Source organism: Primulina tabacum, chromosome 10, assembly GCF_025594145.1.
Source record: "Primulina tabacum isolate GXHZ01 chromosome 10, ASM2559414v2, whole genome shotgun sequence".
Taxonomy (NCBI): domain Eukaryota; kingdom Viridiplantae; phylum Streptophyta; class Magnoliopsida; order Lamiales; family Gesneriaceae; genus Primulina; species Primulina tabacum.
In genome coordinates this window covers 5259006-5281984 of record NC_134559.1, presented here as the reverse complement: position 1 = coordinate 5281984, position 22979 = coordinate 5259006, and the positions used below count along the sequence as shown (strand labels likewise).

At 36.5% G+C, this 22979-nt stretch overlaps 5 protein-coding genes across 6 annotated transcripts; all 5 read left to right on the top strand.

Moving 5' to 3' along the window:
* The first annotated feature begins 13 nt into the window (after positions 1–13).
* On the top strand, positions 14–2672 carry LOC142505858 (receptor protein kinase-like protein ZAR1). Its single transcript, XM_075618982.1, has 2 exons — positions 14–1563; positions 1963–2672. The coding sequence occupies exons 1-2, from the start codon at positions 303–305 to the stop codon at positions 2577–2579; spliced, it is 1878 nt and encodes a 625-aa protein (XP_075475097.1). The 5' UTR covers positions 14–302; the 3' UTR covers positions 2580–2672.
* A 1267-nt stretch (positions 2673–3939) lies between these two features.
* Positions 3940–6510, top strand: LOC142506239 (protein POLYCHOME-like). 2 transcript variants are annotated; one of them, XM_075619431.1, is made up of 3 exons: positions 3940–4117; positions 4273–4713; positions 5852–6510. In XM_075619431.1, exons 2-3 carry the CDS (start codon positions 4285–4287, stop codon positions 6236–6238), a joined length of 816 nt encoding a protein of 271 aa, XP_075475546.1. In that variant the 5' UTR covers positions 3940–4117; positions 4273–4284; the 3' UTR covers positions 6239–6510. The 2 variants fall into 2 exon arrangements, with proteins under 2 accessions (XP_075475546.1, XP_075475545.1); XM_075619430.1 differs by having other exon boundaries at positions 4258–4713.
* A 5002-nt stretch (positions 6511–11512) lies between these two features.
* LOC142505457 (cytochrome P450 93A3-like) lies at positions 11513–13691 on the top strand. Its single transcript, XM_075618439.1, has 2 exons — positions 11513–12603; positions 12727–13691. Exons 1-2 carry the CDS (start codon positions 11699–11701, stop codon positions 13367–13369), a joined length of 1548 nt encoding a protein of 515 aa, XP_075474554.1. The 5' UTR covers positions 11513–11698; the 3' UTR covers positions 13370–13691.
* Positions 13692–14583: 892 nt separating this feature from the next.
* On the top strand, positions 14584–17481 carry LOC142505456 (FT-interacting protein 1-like). Its single transcript, XM_075618438.1, has one exon. The coding sequence runs from the start codon at positions 14951–14953 to the stop codon at positions 17342–17344; it is 2394 nt and encodes a 797-aa protein (XP_075474553.1). The 5' UTR covers positions 14584–14950; the 3' UTR covers positions 17345–17481.
* Positions 17482–18806: 1325 nt separating this feature from the next.
* On the top strand, positions 18807–22815 carry LOC142506233 (uncharacterized). Its single transcript, XM_075619423.1, has 9 exons — positions 18807–19385; positions 19814–19954; positions 20166–20546; positions 20951–21055; positions 21343–21483; positions 21734–21937; positions 22084–22176; positions 22311–22422; positions 22511–22815. Exons 1-9 carry the CDS (start codon positions 18897–18899, stop codon positions 22552–22554), a joined length of 1710 nt encoding a protein of 569 aa, XP_075475538.1. The 5' UTR covers positions 18807–18896; the 3' UTR covers positions 22555–22815.
* The last annotated feature ends 164 nt before the right edge of the window (positions 22816–22979 follow it).

Below are 22979 nucleotides of genomic sequence, written 5' to 3'. Positions count from 1 at the left end.
TGAATATAGACCTCGAAAATCCATCCATTTAACTTCGTTCAAATTTAAAATTTAGAATAATATCATCCCGTACAATCCTCTTCTCCAAATCCTATCTCTGTTCATCGCCATTAACACAGAATCACCCGCTCACTTCACACACATAGCACGTTTTTTCTGCAACTCCTGGTTGCAGCTGGTCGTAGAAGCATCTGCTGAATTGTATATACAACACGTTTGGTTTGAATGTATCATAAAGACTGAATCTTTGGTCAACTTTGCCTTCAAAGATCGAAACTTTATTGAAAAAACTTAGAGGAAGCATGAAGCATAAAGATAATGCTTCTGTAGTACTCAACTTTCTTTACTTCTTCACGTTCTGCATTTATTTCGCTGCTTCACTGAATTCAGACGGCCTTTCACTGTTAGCTCTGAAAGCCGCCATTGCTGAAGATCCAACGCAAGCTCTCGTTTCTTGGTCTGAATCAGATTCAACTCCATGCAGGTGGACTGGTGTCACCTGTGATCATTCCTACGATAAAGTAATCTCCATTTCACTGCCCAGCAAGAATCTCACTGGCTATATTCCATCAGTTGTTGGAGCGCTCTCGTTTCTGACGGCTCTTGATCTTTCACACAACTTTTTCTGTGGACCTTTGCCACATGCTATCTCCACCCTCCAAACCCTCGTACATCTCGATTTATCTTGTAATAATTTCAATGGTTCACTTCCAGAAAGCCTAAGCTATTTAACCCAATTGAGAGGGACCCTGAACCTTTCTTACAATGCATTTTCCGGTGAAATTCCAGCGAGTTATGGGCGGTTCCCCGTGATTGTTAGCTTAGACCTTCGGTACAATAACCTCACTGGAAAAATACCTGAGGTGGGTTCACTTTTGAACCAGGGTCCAACAGCGTTTTCAGGGAACCCTTTTCTTTGTGGGTTTCCATTAGACACTCCATGCTCAGAGCCAGAAGCTCAGAACCCAAGATTCTTCAACAACCCACAAAAACCTCTAGATGGAGGGGTTTCCTCAAATTGGTTTGTAGAAAATCGAAAGATTAAAGGCGGGTCCGTGTTGATTTCAGTGATTTCTGGGGTTTCCTTCGTGGTTGGTGTAGTGTTTGTTTCAGTGTATGTAATTAAGAAAAAACGGAAGATGGGGGAGGGCAAAATGGGAACAGAAAACTTGTGCAAGGAGGAACTGGGGATGGAGAAATTGGAGAGAAAGGAGGAGGAGCAAAAGGGTAAATTCGTTCTTGTTGATGAGGGGTTTGGGTTAGAATTAGAGGATTTGTTAAGGGCATCAGCTTATGTTGTCGGCAAAAGTAGGAGTGGCATAATGTACAAGGTGGTGGTTGGTGGTGGGAAGGGCGGTTGCAGCCAGGCGGTGGTGGCGGTGAGGCGGCTGAGTGAGGGTGATCAGCCCTTGAAGTTTAAGGAGTTCGAGGCAGAGGCGGAGGCCATTGGTAGAGTTGAGCATCCTAACATTGTGAAACTGAAGGCTTATTACTATGCCAGCGATGAAAAATTGCTGGTTTCCGAATTCATTCGGAACGGAAGCGTGCACAATGCACTTCATGGTATGCATTTTTTTTTCAGTTCCTGATAATTGATCAAGGTACTTTTTGCAAGAACCTATTTTCATCGGTCATACATTTAGAAGCACATGAAATAAGCTCTTTCAAATTTCAAACGGTTTATTGGTTAGGCGCTGAAAATCACTTAAAATAAGTTTTGCAAACACTACCTAAGTCTATTACTGGTAGAATCATTAACTGCAGTTAGATTTGATCGTTATGTTACGAATTATTTCCGAGATTTTCTTTCTGACGCTGTTTCTTGAGGGTGTTATATACCAGATGCATGTATGTGAAGAAACCTTTTGTTATCTTGTTATGTTTTCAGTGTATGGATTTATCAACAAGTCTTCGACGAAAAATATAATAATTTTTTAATCTGTTATTTGAATGTTGCTGCAGGAGGACCTGCCTATGCATCGCCTCCGTTGTTTTGGGCAGCAAGACTGAAGATCATTCGAGAAACCGCAAGGGGTCTGATGCACATTCACGAGTGCAGCCCAAGAAAGTATGTCCACGGGAACATAAAATCATCAAAAGTCCTGCTTGATGATGACCTAAAACCGTACATCTCCGGGTTTGGTCTCTCTCGTTTCATTCCAACAAACCCAAAATCTTCCGGTGCTCATTCCATAACACCTAAAAGTTCTAGCAGTACTCTACCAGCAATCCTGTACACTGCACCAGAATCTCGAGCTCCAAGCAGCAAGTTGACCCAAAAAAGCGACGTCTATTCCTTTGGTATTGTGGTTTTAGAGATTCTTACAGGTCGACTACCGGACGGTGGGCCTGATGATGACGGTAAAGGACTCGAGAGCCGAGTTAGAAAAGTGTTTCGCGAGGGAAGGCCGTTATCTGAAATTATCGATCCCGCTCTTTTGCACGAGGTATATGCTAAAAAGCAAGTCGTTGCAACGTTTCATATTGCGTTAAATTGTACGGAATTGGACCCCGAGTTGCGATCTAGGATGAGAAAGGTTTGTGACAATCTGGACTGCATCGAACTGAATGAGAAATGACCTTAAAATATTGTAAAGATGCGGTGTTTGTCTTGGAAAATCCTATGTTGTAGTAGCATTGTGGTATTTATGATTGTGTTTCCGGTATTGCTATCTGGGGGTTCTTTCGTTAAGTGGACGTGCAAGTATTGTTGTTGTTGGATATCGTAGTGTTCTTGATGCAGCATAATATTCACTCATAATTCGAATTTTATAACTTAAATAATCAAATTTTAGTAAATTGAAATATGGTCACGCTATAATAAAATTAAACTTAATTTAGGATCATTTATTTTTTAATATTATAAATGATACTCATGAGAAATTTAGAGTCTGATTCCGGCAAGTGTCACTAGTACAGACGCATGATTTTGAAATTATCATGACCCTGAAATCACAAAAAAGACTGTTAGAAGGGGGCCAAGAGGGTGTCCTGGCGTAGCCATTTCGATGCTCAAGTCAGTGACTGAGGATATATAGGGGGAGCAGCTAAGGGTGCTGCTGAAAACAATATATTGAATGAATGAATTAACACTCAAATCTGGTATTTATAAGAGAATACCTGGGCCTTTGATGAGCCTGTCTTTTATTTGAGCTGAGGATGGACCAGAGGATAATTGGCTCATCCATGAGATATGGATAAACTAGTGAAAATATTTGTGGATTTTTTATTCACATTCAAACAATAGCTATGGCCCCATACCCAGTTCAAATTCGATCGAGATGCGGTGGGTGAGGGCCAAATTTGAACCGATTCCCGTTGATGGGCTTATCCTTGTCTGTGTTTCAATTCTCAATGGGAAATGAAATATATTTTCTGTGTTAAATACCTAAAACAATGATATTTCTATGACAAAAACTTGTGTGAGACGATCTCACGGATCGTATTTTGTGAGACATATATCTTATTTGGGTCATCCATTAAAAATATTACTTTTTATGCTAAAAATATTACTTTTTATTGTGAATATCGGTAGGGTTGACCCGTGTCACAGATAAAGATTCGTGAGACCGTCTCACAAGAGAATATCTAGTTTGATGTCAATATTTGTTTTTTTAAAAGAAAACGAAATATTTATCTCACGAGAGAATATCGAGTTTGATGTAAATATTTGTTTTTTTAAAAGAAAACGAACTATTTACTTCAATATGGAAAAATATAAACATGTTTAATTTTTTTCCCCGGATATAATATATATTATTATAAGAAATAATTAATTTGAATGAAAATTAAAAATAATAATTATATTTAAAGATGTAAAAAATAAAAATAAATTTTCACTATGACAAGAAACAATAGAGAGCGATTCCAATCCAAACAGACCCTACAGCTGACATTTCAGCTGCTGCATTATATACCGCCCAAATTTCATTTTGAAAATTTGCCAAATTTCACCATTCTCGCTCCATCCGTTTTCAGTTTTTCTTCTCCTTTTCCCTCACTGATCGCCCTACAAATCCACGCACACCACGCCAGACCCACCTCCATTGTTATTCCTACTTAGCACCTTCGATTCCACAGAAGTACGTAAAGAAACCCCACAGAATAGTTGTCTAAGGTATCAAGAAATTTCAAATTTTAAGTGTTCAGAGCTTTTCTAGCATGTTATTGATGTGGGTTTTCGAAGATTATAAAATTTTCATCGTCTTCATCAAAATTTTCATGGCGCATTCATGTTTTTTTTAATGGTTGATTCAGTTCAAGTGTTTGAAGGTTGTTGATATAATGCCGGAGGCAAGAGATCGATTATCGAGGGAAGATGACGTAGTGGCGAATTACAGCAGAAGAAGAAATTCAAACACTGGCAATCGAAGCAGTGGGAGAGGTGACTCGCTGATATTTGTTCGACAAGATGATGCTGACGAGGGGCAGCGTGCTGAAACTCCGTTCAGATGGCGAGATATGGCAATGACTGGGACAACGGCAGAGGCTTCTGGTGGTGGTGGTGGCCGTGGGAGGGGAATTGTTGGAAGTCCAAGAATCGGGCGAGGCGGTTATTTTTTACGGTCACCTGCATCAGTCTTTGGGCGTGAAAATTTGTCTCCCATGATTGGCAGTGGCCGTGGTCGAGGCGGTTACCGTGTCCGTGGAAGTAGCGTTTTGCCCGCTTGGTATCCAAGAAGACCTCTTCGTGACATCACTGCTGTAGCGAGGGTAATGCACAAATTCCCTTTTTACTTGGAAATGAGTTCATCTTGTGATTATGTATTTCGAGAAATGGAGTAAATTAATTTGGACTTCGAGGGCTTTTGGATGAAGCACTGCTCTGGTCTTTTGAGTCTTAATATATAATCTCTGAGTTAAGCTTTTAGCCTTTATTTCTTATGTCTTGCGAATTAGTGATGCACAAATTTGCTTGATTGTTAAACATAGCCATGCTTTAATGCAGAAAGATCTCACAATAATAAATTCCTGTCTCCTGAATACACACTTTTATGTACTATTCATAAACTCGGTCCTATAATTCGATTTATGCATTCAGGAGATTGATTTGTAACAATATTAAGCTGGCATATTTCAGGCAATACTTTAATTATTGCGTGAGGCTACTTATGATTAATTACTCATGGATTTGGAATTATGAACAAGACTCTGTTTCACCATAGGAATAGATGTTTCTTATCTACAGTTTGTTGGCAAATGGCAACATAAAGTCCGGCATATTATGCTTTTCTTTTTCATCTGATTATGTTAAACCTCGTTGAGCTATGTCCGTAGAATCTTCAGTGTCAAATCAGTTTAATATAAATTTGAATTGGATTTTTATTTGCACTTACTTTGAATCATGTGTTGTTATCAGCAAGTAGCATCACACTGTCATTTTTGTTCTTAGTTCTGTGAGGGTGTATCATCTTTCTTTATGTTGATTTGTCATGGAATTCTTAAATTTTATTTTGTATTTGTTCAGTTTCAGGTCAATGCTTTATCCATATTTCTAAATTAAAATATTTATTAATTTGTCCTATAACTAACTTAATTCTGTACCAACTTTCAAAACTTTCAGTGTTTGAGTTGCGGTAGCGTCATTCACTTAACTCTTCTAAAAGCGTAAGAATCCATGTTTCACTGAGTTAATATTCATCCTTGATAATCAAGTGTTTATATAAGGTATATGTTTAAATATTCATCCTTTTCAACTTTACCTTAATTAATAGACCTGTTGCTGGATAGTGGTTGGATATATTTTTTGTCTTTGACTTCATATCGAGGTTCGCTTGACCAGGTAACGATTATCAAATACTTGTTCTCTTTCAGTTTGTTTAAATTTACGTTAAGATGATTCTTTCCTCAGGCAATAGAGGGAAGAAGATTGCGTCGGGGAGAAAGTGAAGGCCTATTAACTGAGAGTCCTATACCCCAGGACCAGACAGTTCGTGTTCCTTCTGTGTCTACATCAGGTGCTCAGCTCGAGCACGATATTTCTATGACATCTCCACACCCAACAATTGGAATTAAGCACTGCCCACCAACTATCGGGAAAGTGCCAAAGATATTGCTTGATATCACACGACAGAGTGCTGAAGAAACAGCTTGCTTAACCCCACAGAGAAAGCTTCTAAACAGCATCGACAACGTAGAAAAAGTGGTCATGGATGAGCTGCGTAAGCTGAAGAGGACTCCTACTGCCAAAAAAGTTGAGAGGGAAAAAAGAGTTCGGACGTTGATGTCAATGCGGTGATCTCAACTGTTTGTTTATCATTCTTTGTGACCTCAATCAAGGTTGAGACCTGGTGGTGTTTTGGGGATGTCAAAGGACTCTGGACTACTGGCATGCGTGGTAGGGATGATCATCTCTTGATGATCCACTTCTTTGTTGTATTGATCATCACTTGATGATAAACTCGCACTCGTATTACTCATTCTTGTTTTTTTTCCTGAGGATCAAACTATCTGTATTGATTTGAACATAGCTTCTCTCCAATGTAATAATACAAACTGCTTTCATGCTGACATCTAGGTGAAAAATAAGCAAGACTAGGAACCGATGACAATTTATGACAGTGCTATTTTGGGATAACTAGTGTTGTTATTTGCTTGATCTGCTATAGTTTCTGAACATGATTTTGATTGAGGGCCCTCAAAATTCTGATGGGTTCTGGTGGCATTGAATCTTTCTGCAAGATTATTTCTCCACTGTTTTTTCTCGAACCTGTGGATTTGGCAGATTCCTAGAGGTCGATAGTTCCTGTGGATTTGGCAGATACGTGATCCATTGTAGAGCCTTTAGATCTTAATCGTTATTACAATACAATCTGATTAGGATTAATTAATTAATTACAGCGGAAAACGAGTTTAAATTTTCTTTACAATGAGTCCAAAATATTTCTTCTATAATTTGAATACTAAAAATAGTATTTCATCTCACATCATAAAACTAGCCCACACATAATCAAAACCAATCATATACAAACAACTCATATCCTCGGGACATGCTTCGGTATATATATATATATATATATACTGGGAACAAAACATAAAATCCTCAGCTCAACAGTGACTCCCTCCAGAAGTACCCTCTCTGGCCTCCTGATATCTTGGAGTACCTGCCATTGTCCACACTACAAAGACAACAACGGCCCCCCTTGGGGGTGAGCAAAGCTCCGTATGGAACAACCATCATATATATAATAGATATCTACACGATGATATATGATATGCAATGCATGTATGTCGTAGAGGTATCAAGTCAAATGCCCATCCACTGAGCACATGTCAGAATCAAACGAATCGCTATCAAATCAATACTCGAGCTGGCACACCGGCCTCAATAAGGGATACTAGTATGATAGCGTCGACAAAGCGCCATCAAATCCCAAATCTCAATCAATCATCGGGGCCACTAATGTCTATGCTTTAAGGGTAATGTAATATCAAACATAGCATTGTGTTCACAAACCCCAGAATCCAATCAAATCATATCAGGGTATCCAAGTATCATAGCTCAACGTGCATGTCATGTATCGATGTATGCATCAAACGATGTGTGTTAACAAAACATTTATTTTATACATCGATATTCAAATCATAATGTCATGTATGCCACATAAACTCAACAAATAAGGCATATAGACATGTATTCTCATTCCAATCAATCAAACATATATCATATAATACAGATACCTGTCGTATGTTACCCGGTCGCAACATTCCTCAATTCTTCGTTTCAGTTGATGTAGCTTGAAGATATCAGTATAATAAACTATCTACATCAATAACACATTCATTTCAATCAATAACATGATCCAAAATCAATAATATGAGTTTCAAATATCTTTTGAAACTTTGAAAATTTATATCAAATCCAATTCATAACATAATTCAATTCCGACTTCAAAACTTAGTTTCTTGTCGATTATTCTACCACATACAGGAATCTCGACTTCAAATACATGCTATTCCAGCACTTTCATATTTAGAGCTGCTGAAACTAGAAGAAATTTACCTCAAAAGGAAGCTCTCGACGCTAGGATTCCAAATATATAATTTGTTTCGCGTTTAGATAACGTTTCGAAGTCGATTCGGACAGAAGATATTGATTTCCCAACTTTATCTCTCGAAGCCGCTAACGGAAGGTGAAGGAAGAAATGAACAAAAAAGCTTAATCTTATCTCCACCGATCTCGCGCTCGGGCGGTAGAATTCTCGCGCTCGAGCGCGAGACATTCTGTCCCCGAGTGACTTACACCGCGCTCGGGCGGTAGAATTCTCGCGCTCATGCCCCCGAGTGCACTTGCACCGCGCTCGGGCGGTCAAAACTACTGCTCGGGCGCGGAAAGTTCTGTCTGAGCACAATTTTGTGCTACACTGGCGCTCGGGCGGTCATTTCCTACCGTCCGGGCGCCATACGTTCTGTCCAAAATTATTGGTCTTATAATGTATTGGCGTCCGGCTTCTCCACTCAAACTCTTACAACTTTAATTCTATTAATTAATCAATATCTAGTGCAATATTTCATTATTAACACTTATTTTCTCATTTTTCATTGTCATGAAATATCTAATATACATAATCACATGACAATTTCATAAATTATCGATAATCAACATAGGATTTACGATAATACGATACACGGTCCTTACACCCACTACTTGGAAACCTGAAGAAAACTTTAAAGGTTGATATTAAATTTGAAGTGCTTCTACAGCAGGTTCATGTTTTGGTATGTTATCCAATTTTATCGTGTGTTTATTTGTGGTCTATGCCACATTGAATCATCGATATTCAATCTGATAGGAAATAATTGAGTTTCTTGTTAAATTCTACTGTGTAGGTTCAAAGCATCATTAATGTGCAAAGGCATAGGGATTGGTACTATGGGCTTTCGAAGGTTTGTTTCAATCTATTGCCTGCACGTGCAATGAACGGCCCGGATCACTCCACATGAGTGATTCGGGCCCACCTCCCTGTAAAAAAAAAAAAAAATTGGCTCGAAAAAATTCGAGCCGTTGGATCGATCCCTGCAGGCAGTGCCCGCAGAGGTAGGGTCGACCGAACCGCTTTCGAATGCTTGATTATTTCAATAGTCCAATGACAATAATGCTCACTTTTTATTATTATTATTATTATTATTATTATTATTATTCAAGTTCATCAATGTTGCTTTTTGCTAATAATTATGTGATAGGTTCACAATTAACTCTTTTTATTACATATGCTATCTCTATACACACACACACACATCTAATATTCTAACATTTTTGTTTAATATATAATGTTTTTTTATAACTTTAACAAAATTTAATTTATTTAAAATTCCTAGTTCACTTCTCATCTCAAACCTTTTTTTAACTTTCGGTAATTAATTAATTAATTTATTTATTAATGAAGTTTAGGTTTTTGGCTTCTCCCCTCTCTGTCAAATTTTTTTTAACTTTTAATTTTTAGACTTTTGACATATCTTTCATATTTTATAAATACCTTACTACAAATTAAAATTAAGGAAAAATAATTTTTTAAGCTTATAAAATAAATTAAATATAGTGAGATTTATAAAAGTACAGTTTGCCTTTATAAATAAATCCAAACTATTCTAATTTTCAATCATTTATACAAAATTCTGAATTTCTTTTTACAAATTTTGGACACCTTTTTTTGTCCTATCCTCTAAATATCTGTTTGTCTGTATCTGTATCTGTATCTGTATCATATCTATGAGTAATGAAACATGTGGAAAGCCCGTGAGGGAAAAGGCCCAGAGGGAACCCAAGACGGGACAAGGCCCACGAGGGAGCCCAAGATCGGGATAGCCCATGATCGTTACATGAATAGTCTCGTAACTACCATGATTTTTTAAATTCATTTTAGCATTTTCAATTAATATGTAAGTTATGATATTTTCATGCAAAATTATATTCACACAATACCAAATAATATTATTTTTACTTGTATATTATCAATTTAAAAACAAGGTTACATGTTAATCAATTGATGTATTTTAAAAAATTTACAAACATGTTTAATTTATTTAAAATTCCTAGTTCACTTCTCATCTCAAACCTTTTTTTAACTTTCGGTAATTAATTAATTAATTTATTAATGAAGTTTAGGTTTTTGGCTTCTCCCCTCTCTATCAAATTTTTTTTAACTTTTAATTTTTAGACTTTTGACATATCTTTCATATTTTATAAATACCTTACTACAAATTAAAATTAAGGAAAAATAATTTTTTAAGCTTATAAAATAAATTAAATATAGTGAGATTTATAAAAGTACAGTTTGCCTTTATAAATAAATCCAAACTATTCTAATTTTCAATCATTTATACAAAATTCTGAATTTCTTTTTACAAATTTTGGACACCTTTTTTTGTCCTATCCTCTATATATCTGTTTGTCTGTATCTGTATCTGTATCTGTATCATATCCATGAGTAATGAAACATGTGGAAAGCCCGTGAGGGAAAAGGCCCCAGAGGGAACCCAAGACGGGACAAGGCCCACGAGGGAGCCCAAGATCGGGATAGCCCATGGTCGTTACATGAATAGTCTCGTAACTACCATGATTTTTTAAATTCATTTTAGCATTTTCAATTAATATGTAAGTTATGATATTTTTATGCAAAATTATATTCACACAATACCAAATAATATTATTTTTACTTGTATATTATCAATTTAAAAACAAGGTTACATGTTAATCAATTGATGTATTTTAAAAAATTTACAAACATGCATACAAACTCATATATATATATATATATATGTAATGATTAAATGATTTAACTTTTAAATAAGTAAATTTATTTACTAATATAAATATTGAAAATAATTTCAAACGGAATATTTTATATATGTCAATTAATTATTGGTTCAAAGAAATTAATAAAAAAATAATATGTTATAATTAAATACAAAATTTATAAAATTTTATAAAAAAAAGTCCACAAAAGTCTATAAAAATTTTGCGAAAAAGTCTACATAAATCCACATAAATCTGCTTAGTAAATATGTGAGATTATGTAAGAGTCAATAAAAATCTATCAAATCCATAAAAGTCTATCATTTGAAAAAATCATTAAAAGTCTATCATTTGAAAAAATCATTAAAATTTATCAAAACTCTTAATTGAATACACCCCACTAAATAAATAAAGAATAAATTATAATTAATTAAAGTGAAGAAGATTATATTATAAACCAATAGAGATATCGTCCCAAAAGATTTGTTTATTGATAATGTAACTTTCTTGAGTTCATAACAACAAACTTTGATTAGACATTGGAAATACCGTAATAAAAGTTGTTCAAAACATGTTTTCATTCAATGAAGTTGGAACTACCCTAATAAAAATATTCAAAAGAAGTCTATGTGTTGTTTTCGATCAAACTTTGCTTGGACGTTGGAACTACCCAATAAAAATATTCAAAATGCCAAGAATAATGGATGCAACTGGTTAAGAAAGCTGAATAAACTAAGCCTAAATCCATATAATTATATGCTAAACTTAACTGTCATTACAGGGAAAGGGAACTACATGTTAAACACTTTCAGACACCGATGATCAATGAAGTTGAATGAAAACAACATATAAAAATCTTGAGTCTGCTAAAGAATTTTACGAACTCATGGTGCATCAAACTCCTAATATACAAGAATCTATGATGTATATCAAGTTATACTCATAATTCTGAGTTTAAAATTCATGGCCGAAATCTGGGAATATATTGGTCTTTTCCTCGTTTGGCTCATTTCTATGATACTTGTTCGAGCTACGTTGAATAAACACTCTTCCAAATGCCTTCCCCGTAGCCCTCTAGCCTTACCGATCATTGGACACCTCCATCTCTTAGCTCCCATACCTCATCAAGCTCTAGCCAAACTTGCGTCTCAATATGGACCCTTGATTCACATATACCTTGGTTCAGTTCCTTGTTTAGTTGCTTCATCACCGGAAACGGCGAGAGAAGTTCTCAAAACACACGAAGGCTCTTTCTCGGATCGACCCCAAACAGCTGCCACGGATTACTTAACTTACGGTTCTCAAGATTTCTCATTTGCTCCTTATGGACCGTATTGGAAGTTCATCAAGAAACTGTGCATGTCTGGACTTCTTGGAGGCCAGACGTTAGACTCGATGATGCCGACTAGGCGTAGCGAAATGAGGAATCTTGTCGAACTTTTTTTGAAGAAGGCCGAGTCTGGTACTTCTGTTGAGGTTGGGAAGGAGCTTATCAGAATGACAAACAATTCGATATCTAGAATGACGATGAGCCAAAGATGTTCGAGGGACGAAAGTGGAGCAGGGGAAGTCAGGAAACTGATTCAAGAAACTGCTGAACTTACAGGAAAATTTAATCTATCAGATTATATTTGGTTCTGCAAAAACTTGGACTTACAGGGATTTGGTAAGCGTTTGAAAGACGTCCGCGACAAGTTTGATGAGTTGATGGAGAAGATTATAGACGAACATCAAGAAGCAAGAAGATCAGTGAAGCAAACAGGGGAAGTGGGGATTGTGAAGGATTTCCTTCACATTTTACTTGATATATCCGAAGATAAAGGCTCAGAAATCAAGCTAACAAGGGAAAATATAAAGGCTTTTATCTTGGTAACAAACATGGCTTTATAATGTTTTTACCAGCATATTCATGAACAAGTTTTGTGACATTATTGTGAAGAAACTCAAGTCATTTTTAACAGAACTATACGTTGTTTTTGTACATGTATCAGGGACATATTCGCCGCCGGAACAGATTCATCAGCAATCACAGTGGAGTGGGCATTGTCAGAGCTAATCAACCATCCAAACATTATGCAAAAGGCAGTTCAAGAAATCGACAGCATCGTAGGACACAACAAGGTCGTTGAAGAATCCGATATCCCAAACCTTCCATACATCCAAGCCATCATAAAAGAAACACTAAGGCTCCACCCCACTGCCCCATTAATCATCAGAGAATCGAGCAAAGACTGCACCATTGGAAATTACCACATCCCATCTAAAACTAGACTATTTGTCAATGTTTGGGCTATTGGAAGGGATGGTAGCCATTGGGAAAACGCACTTGAATTCAGGCCCGATCGATTCTTGAATGATGATGGAAGTGTGAAAGGGCAGCTGGATGTGAGGGGACAAAACTACCATCTTTTGCCGTTCGGGAGCGGGCGAAGAGGATGCCCCGGATCTTCATTGGCATTGCAGATCGTTCAGACAACCTTAGCCGCCATGATCCAGTGTTTCGAGTGGAGGGTTGAGGGAGGAAATGGGATTGTGGATATGGAGGAAGGGATTGGAATAACACTGCCAAGGGCTAATCCTTTGGTTTGCTTTCCTGTGGCTAGGTTCCAACCTATTCCCGTTTCATCTATGTGACTTTTGAAGGTGTTCATTGACATAATTGGTTATCTTGCAAAGATTTTGAATTGTTTTTTCTACAAATTTAACATTTTCACATTTCTTCTTTGGAAATTAAATCCATCCAAATTCTTCCATGTATCCAAATACAAAATTAAAAAAATAAATAAACATCCATCTCGTAATATAAGTTTCATAAATTTATTGTTAGAAACATAAATCAATAAATGCCAAAAGAAGACATTTACTTGTGGTGGGGATAAATAAAGTTTTAGATTAAACATAGTAAAAATCCTGATTTTGACCTTTTCTTTTGTCAACCTAACTTTGATTTTAAGAGCATCTTTCCAATGGATGAGCAAAGTGTGAGAATATATTCCTCAATAGATTATTTCAAAAAATATGTACAAGTAATAGCCATGTAAACCCTTTATTTTCGTGCTACAAAAATGCTATTCAAAGAATATTTTAGATTACAAAAATATTTTGTTAACTGGTTTTTCTAATTTTATTACAATATTATATGTAAAAATTCTATGGGTTAAATATTTTAACTTTGAATGAATTCACGTATATTAAAAAGGTAAGGTGTTTTCTCTAAAGTAAAACAAATGGAATCGCATTTAATCTTTTGATGAAGAAAGTATTAATATTGACACCTCAAAGCTTAAGTAAACAAAAGAGGAATAAAGTCTAAAAGCATCTTTATTGCCAAGAATCATGCATGTTGTCACCCCTTCTCTAAAGCTTCATCATGCCTAGTTTAGTCATCTCTTGGAATTTAACCCTTCAATCTTCTTATTTCTAATGCACTCATGGCGAACGAATCGAATTTCTAGTTACACGAGTCGTCGTCATGCCCTTCACCTCCAAATAATTATCGGGTTTCACAACGTGACATATGATATCAGAGCCGACCTTAAATTACTTTAAATGTATACTTTACGCGACATTTAAATCCTATTCACTCGGGCTTATATTGATTGCGATAATAAAAGTGTTACACATAATAAGGTTATCAAATTTCCAATGAAGGGCTTGATTATAAGCTTCAAAATTTTAAAAAACAAATCAAAGAATCTTTAAAAAGCCAAAATGGTTTTTCAAGTCCAAAAGACAACCTTTGTCATCATGCATAAGCCATCAGAACTACTTTTGATAAACTGCAGAATATTTGAAGCTTTTGTTGCCAATATTCTAGATTTTCTGATGTTTTATAAGCATAAGTAAAGTGGACAACTTGAAGAAATGCGCTTAAACAAAGCAAATGCTCATACCCTTTTAATCTTTTCACACTACCTGGTCCCTTAATCAAACCTAAGTTAAATGAAGCATCAAAAAAATCAAGAATATGATTAGCTGGTGACGCAGAGGCAGTGAGAAAGAAGATGAAGCATATTTCAGAGTTTAAATTTACAAAAAGGGGATGAAATCTTCATTTAAAAAAATAGGATTCTTGGGTTGAGACTTATGTGGTCTAGCTAAAGCTGATGGGTGTTTTTCATCCATTATTTCAGTAATCCAAGTTCGAAGAACCAAACTCAATATAGATAAATTCTTTCCCAAACCGAAAAAACATCAAGATATTTGATTTACGTGATGAACACTCGTGCACCTTCAAACCCTCCTCAAGATGAATACAAGATTAAAGAAACAAAGCCACAGTTAGGCGAGCGGTGGCCTTATGGAGGAGCTCGAGGTGGTGGAGGGTGGATTAGTAGTGACAGAGTTACGAGTACGTATGATCTTGTCGAGCAAATGTATTATCTATATGTTCGCGTGGTGAAAGCTCGAGACCTCCCTCCAAACCCTGTGACAGGAAACTGTGATCCTTATGTGGAGGTGAAGCTAGGGAACTACAAGGGTAAAACTCAGAGATTTGAGAAGAAAACGAACCCGGAGTGGAATCAAGTGTTCGCATTCTCGAAAGAGAAGATTCAGTCCTCTGTTCTTGAAGTGTTTGTTAGAGACAAAGAGATGGTAACAAGGGATGATTATCTTGGAAAAGTTGTGTTTGATATGAATGAAGTGCCCACAAGAGTTCCACCAGATAGTCCTTTAGCCCCTCAATGGTATCGCCTCGAAGATCGTCGGGGCGAAAATAAATTGAAAGGGGAAGTTATGGTGGCAGTTTGGATGGGGACGCAAGCTGATGAAGCTTTTCCTGAATCTTGGCATTCAGATGCTGCTTTAGTGGAAGGAGAAGGTGTTTTCAGTGTAAGATCAAAGGTGTATGTCTCACCTAAACTGTGGTACTTACGTGTTAATGTGATTGAAGCACAGGACGTGGAATCAGAAGACAAAAGCCAGCTCCCACAGGTGTTTGTTAAAGCTCATGTTGGGAACCAGATACTCAAGACTAAGCTCTGCCCAAGTAGAACCACTAATCCGTTTTGGAATGAAGATTTGATCTTTGTTGCTGCTGAGCCTTTCGAAGAGCAACTATTCCTCACTATCGAAAATAAGCTGACCGCATCTAAAGATGAGCTTGTTGGGAAGGTAAGCTTGCCATTAACCATCTTCGAGAGGCGTTTGGATCACAGGCCTGTGCATTCTCGTTGGTTCGATCTTGAGAAGTTTGGGTTCGGTGTTTTGGAGGGAGATAGAAGAAAAGAGCTAAAATTTTCAACAAGGCTTCATTTGAGAGCCTGTCTTGAAGGTGGATACCATGTACTAGATGAGTCCACTATGTATATCAGTGATCAAAAGCCTACTGCTAGGCAACTGTGGAAGCAGCCAATTGGGATTCTTGAAGTAGGGCTCTTGAGTGCACAAGGGCTTCTACCGATGAAAACGCGAGATGGAAGAGGTACTACAGATGCTTACTGCGTAGCTAAATACGGGCAGAAGTGGGTAAGAACTCGAACCATAGTAGATAGCATGAGCCCCAAATGGAATGAGCAGTACACGTGGGAGGTGTATGATCCCTGCACGGTGATCACAATTGGAGTTTTTGACAACTGCCACTTGGGAGGGAAGGAGAAACCAGCAGCCGGCAATGCTTCCGGAAGAGATTCAAGAATAGGTAAAGTAAGAATCCGGCTCTCGACATTAGAAACTGATAGGATCTACACCCATTCTTACCCACTCCTTGTGCTGCAATCATCTGGTTTGAAGAAAACAGGCGAACTCCAGTTAGCGTTTCGATTCACTTGCCTCTCATTAGCACACCTGGTGTACCTTTACAGCCGGCCATTACTCCCCAAAATGCACTACCTGCATCCATTCACAGTCAGCCAATTAGACAGCTTAAGGTATCAAGCAATGAACATTGTGGCATCAAGACTCGGAAGAGCTGAGCCACCACTGAGAAAAGAAGTGGTTGAATACATGATAGACGTGGATTCTCATATGTGGAGCATGCGCAGAAGCAAGGCCAATTTTTTTCGAATCGTCTCGCTCTTTACGGGCTTCATCTCCATAAGCAAATGGCTTGTCGAGGTCTGCCAATGGAAGAACCCAATCACCACCATTTTAGTCCACATCCTCTTCTGCATACTGATCTGCTACCCCGAACTAATCCTTCCCACGACATTCCTCTACATGTTTCTAATCGGACTTTGGAACTTCAGACACAAACCAAGAAACCCACCACACATGGACACAAAAATATCTTGGGCAGAAGCGGTGCACCCAGATGAACTAGACGAGGAATTCGACACGTTCCCCACGTCTAAACCTCAAGATATCATCCGGATGAGGTACGATAGGCTCAGAAGCGTGGCGGGGAGGATACAGACGGTTGTGGGAGACATGGCAACACAGGGGGAAAGGTTTCATACGCTGCTGGGCTGGAGGGACCCGAGAGCGACGAGCATATTCGTGGTTTTCTGTCTCTGTGCGGCCGTTGCTCTGTATATAACTCCATTCAAGATCGTGATTCTGTTAGCGGGCTTGTTTATGCTTCGGCACCCCAGATTTCGAAGCAAGATGCCCTCCGTCCCCAGCAATTTCTTCAGGCGATTACCGGCTCGAGCTGATAGCATGTTATAGAGAAGTTTCCAACTTTGTCTGAATCTTATGATGTATCTTTGCCTTATTTGTTATTTTCGATTTGCAGTGTTCTTCCTTAACTCCTCTTTGTCCGTTTGATTTCTGTTATCGACATTTCGGCTGGCCTGTACATACATCCAAACATTTCGAGTTCTCCTAGGTTAATCAATTATAAGAATATCTATTTTTTTATTAATTTTCTTTTTTTTATTAATATAATTTATCTGAGCCGACATAATTTACACGCGATTACATTAATCTAAAATATTTACCATTTTTTTTCTCGACAAACTCATAGGAGTTAAAATTTGTTTATCTATAATTTTACATGTGAAAAATCATAACTAAAATAATTATGTAAAAAATAAAAATATATTATCTATAAAAAAACACATAATATAATATATTATATATACTATTTATTAAAATTAAACTTCATTTACTAATTAATTTTGGTATAGTAATTAAAATATTTTATAATTAACAAAATGTTCTCTTCCTTCCAATTATATATATTATATTTTTTATTTTATTTGCTTTTTTATAATTTTAATTTCAAAAAGTAATAATTTACACTTTAAATTATATAAAAAAGACAATTTTATTATATAATTTTTCTAGAGAACACATTTATCGCGTGGTCGCTGATTAATTCGGGCCGGGTCCGGACCGATATTTACGTCCATTGCCTTATGTTAGAGCATCTTCAACCCATCTCTATTTTGGATCTCCAAAATAGAGTATGGATTGGTGCTCCAACCCAACTCCAAATGCAATCTCCATTTTGGAGATTGCAATAGTGATCCTCCGTTTTTGGAGGATCACTATTCATTTGAAGATCAATATGGAGATTCCATCAAATTACTGAAATGTCATCATAACAATTGAAAAATAGTCCTTTTGTATTTTTATGCATTTGTTTTGCTCCATTTTATATTATTATATTTCAAATTATTTATTTAATTAATTTTAATGTTAAATAATTTTTATACTTAGTTAATTTATTTTAATTGTTTTATTATTGACCATTTGTGGGAGGAGTACAATACTTCGGAATATTAGTATTTTTAAGGTCAATTTATGTGTTATTCTTTAAACCATATGTGTCGTTTATGTTTGTCGTGATTTATATTTTATGTTTATATTATGAATGTTGTATCTTGTCGTTTATGTTTGTCTTGTCAAAAAAATGTATTATTTTAAATAAATTGAGTTTAATACATGTTTTATTGTATTATGTTTATCGAATTAATTAAATTCGGTTATATAATACATCATGTAATTATATAATTATATGTGTGTGTTTTTGAAAATGAAAAAAAAGAAATGGAGTATTTTGTAATATTTTTAGAGGATATGAGTTGGAGAAGTTTTTTAAAAATAGAGATCACGAATCTCTATTTTGAAGGATAGAAGATAAAAAATAGAGAACATGGGTTGTAGATGGCCTTAGCCTTCCAACTGGACGTTCTGAGTGCAATAATTTCCTTCATCCTGAACATTCCACAGTTAAAGTTCCATTTATGCCCCTACTGATTCACGCGCCACCTCGATGATGGATTCCGCCACCGAACCTCAACCGGAGCAACCACCGTCCACGCCCGTAGCTCCCACGTACTATCTCCACCCCCGCCGCGAGCCATTCGAGCACGGACTTCTCCCCATTCCCAAACTTATATTCACCGATGGCACGCAGACGCTATCCCAAATCAAATCTGTTCTCCTCTCGTCGGATTCTAATTACCGAGTCAGCTTGGAAACGCTATCCCGAGTGTTGCAGGTTCCCATAGATCACGCGCGGCTTCTGCTAGAAACCCTATCCTCTGTTCTCCACAAAGATTCCGATCCTTTGGTGAATGCTAGGGTCCCAAAAGATATCGATGAAGTCGGCGTTGATGTGTTTGATTTGTTGGTTTTCTTGTATATACAGAGTTATAAGAGGTTGCTGCCTAAAGGGCACAAGGACTCCGCGGCAGTTGCTGATGTGTGGCCTTCAACGTCGGCTTTTGATGGGTTTTTATCTGCTCTCTCACCATTGCAGGTGTTAATTTTTTCTAATTTTATTTTGTTTGTTTGATGTGCAATGTGGGTGAAATATTTATTGGTTGAAGCTGGTTGTTGAGATATGAAAGTGATTTTATGTTTTTGTTGATGTTGTTTTTGGGTGTGTGTAAGCATGTGATGCCTGATATTGTTGGTGATGCATTAGAAATGCATTTTGGATTGAAATGTATCGACTTTAGGTGGTGTTGTGAATTTATTGAGAAGTGAGCATGGAGTTATATTTTGGACATGTGGCTTATTTATATATGCGATTATTCACTTTACTTATGATTTGTGTTAATATCAGTTGATCTTAATTTCCTATGGTCCCGCAGTTAAGAGATGATGACTTTCGTTGTACATGTCATTAACATATAATTGTTAATTTATTATCATTATTTATATGTATGATTATACATATGACAGTTAGTACGCAGCAATAGTCGAAGGTTTATGCCATCACAAGCTGATGAAGAAGCTCATCAGCTATTGTATTTGCAAAAACACCTAGGCAATATTTTATCCCTTTTGGCTGACTCTGTGGAAGGGGAAGATGATGAATCAATGGTATGTCCATTGGCTTATTTTGTGTTAATGTTGAATTCGCTGGTAAATAATTATGTTGAGATGGCGCCATCATCTGTTGTCCTTACCACATTCTGTTTTACTGGATGGTTTTGTTCATATGGTTATGGTCTAATAAAACTTGTAATTCATGTTTTAGTTGGCATGTTTTCTTGAGCTGTATACTATAACTCTGAGTATTCTTTTGTTCCAGGTTCTATCTATGGATAGATTTGAGCATCTTGGATTTATGATTAATTTTGGTGAAAAGGGATCCGAGAGAATTCCCTTGTGCCAGAATAGTCCATTTTTTGCGAATTCGGATCCTGACATGCCTGATGTTCCTGTCCCTGCATCACAAGTTCTTGACTGGCTTCTTCAAAATATATCTACTACTCTGGAACACATTGCTGATAGAGTATCTCCAAAAGAAAATGTGCCCAACAGTTTTTCTGACCAGGATGTTCCGATGGCTGATATCAATACAAGTTCAGCAAAGCCCTCTAGCAGTCCTCGAGGTCCAAGTTTCATCGAGGGGGTCTCCAAATCATCAGTTGTAAAACAAGCATCTGATCTCAAGAGCACATCTGTGAAGGTGAAAAGCAGCCATTGTTGCATCTCACATTCCTTTTAATTCTCTCACAATTTTGGTTGAAACATTGCCAAGATTTCCATCAAATTTATTTGCGTGTTAAATTCTGGTCATTTGACTTTTTTAATCATGGGATATTGAGATTCTCTAGATTTGTTGAGTAAATTATCTGAAATTTAAAGTAACTGCATTGTAATTGTCAAATTCTATTGTTTGTGGAAAGTCATCTTGGTAGATAGGAAAAATGACAAGTCATTATAAGTATATATTTGATGATACTGATAAATGTTTCTTCAATTTTTTCGCCTTAGTGGTCCTTGCTTTGATAAATCAAGCATCTTGCTCCTCATTTACAAATTTTTCATTCACCATGCACCTAATAACTATGTAGTATCTGTTATTCTCAGGTTGTAAATTGCCACGAATCAGCAATTTACATATTGGCATCACTAAAATATGCCACGGTCTATGGATGCTCTGATGCCACAATTGTTCTGGGAGCCATTGGGAAGGTACTGCATGGTTGAATCTATTAATATGATTCTTCTTGCATGTAGATGTAGTTCTGGTGTTGATAGAGTCTTCAAATAAATAGCATTGTGCCAAGATGGTTACTCTAGCTATTACCTTGTCTATGATCTATCATAATGTGTGCTAGACATTATCAATAACTTCATTGCCTATGCATGTATGTTTATGATACTCGTTTCCATATCATTTACTTGTTGATTTCTTTTAACTGAGTATATCAAATGTTAACATCAAATACTTCTTATTCCTGCTTCATTGCACCTAATAGGCCGTCAGAGTTGAACATTGTGAACGCGTTCATCTAATCACTGCTGCAAAACGCATCTGCATAGTGAATTGCCGTGAATGTCTGTTCTTCTTAGGGGTAAACCAGCAACCCCTTGTTGTTGGAGATAATCATAAGTTGCAGGTGGGTTTCCATTTCTTTTGTTACTTAAATTTACTGATTGTTCTGTAATCACCATATCCATTTTGAGTTATAATTCTCTGGGTTAATAATCCTGTTTGCAAGTGTTTATACTTTCATAGTGCATGGAATTTGCTTATATTCATGCATCTTGTTAACCTTCGAAATGAGTTTTAAGTTATTCCTTTCCTTCTTGTTCCCAAACATTTTCACACAGATTTTTTTTCTTCTTTTTCTGTTTAACTAAAAACAGGTAGCACCATATAACACATTCTACTCACAATTGGAGGAGCACATGAATCAAGTTGGAATTGATCCTAAAATCAACAAGTGGGATGAACCTGTGGTACTTGGAGTGGTGGATCCACACGACTCATTATCCCATCCAGCTGGTGTTGCAGATGTTCAAGCCGAATCTGCCATCCGCCTTGACCCAGATCAGTATACTAATTTTGTGGTATGCGCATTAATTGGTTTTCTATGCGTAATCAAATTCTGTAAATGGATCACACTTTTATTCTTTTTGGCTGTCTATATTTTCCATGTTTTTATTTTAAGTTCCTATGTTGATGCAATTAATGTACGATTTGTTGACACACACAGATACCAAACTGTTTGGGAAGTGAACAACCTGGTTCTACAAAAGACAATCCATTCCCTTTGCCTGATGCCTATCTTGCATCACAACAGAAAAATGTATGTTCAAGTGCTGAGATGAGCAGATGACACCTATGGATACAATTTCACGCACTCCTTTACTCTGGTTCTTTTTGAGCTATTTTATAAACTCAAATTTCAAAATGATTGTTTACTTGTTTCTTGAACCTCAGCACAAAAATTTGGAAGAAGTCAAGCAAATCTTGAGGGAAACTCAACTTGAAGAGAGCCGTAAACGAGAACTATCTAGTGCTATCCACTCGTGTTTTAAAGATTGGTTATATGGTAAAATCTGTTACAATATAGCCACATTTTTATTTACTTTCCTTGCAGTCATACGATAAATGTGATGCAACTTTATATGACTTGACAGCATCAGGAAATATCAGGCAGCTGTACTGCTTACCCGGCGAGTAGCCGCAGCCTGGACACATAATAGCTGGAAGAGAACTTGATTCAACCAGTTGGAAGTCCCTCTTACCATTTTTTTTAATGCTAGAGGTTCTGGGACTTTGATGGTGTTTAGTGAGGAGGATGGTAGATTGCAATCAAATCAAACACGTTTAAAGCTGAATTGTATTTGTACTACTGTGTTGCCAGAATAATGGTGCTGTGAAATTCAAGTACATGTTTCTGAGGGATGAAAGACCTGAATCTCACTTACATTGAAGTAGTTTGTGTTATTTATTATATTGATATATGTCTATTTACTTTATATTAATTAAATATTTAAATAAATTAAAATACTCTCATAAGTATATCATAAAATAATTATTTAAAAATTAAAGTGTCTTTAAATTAAATATCTCAATATATATATATATATATATATATATATATCT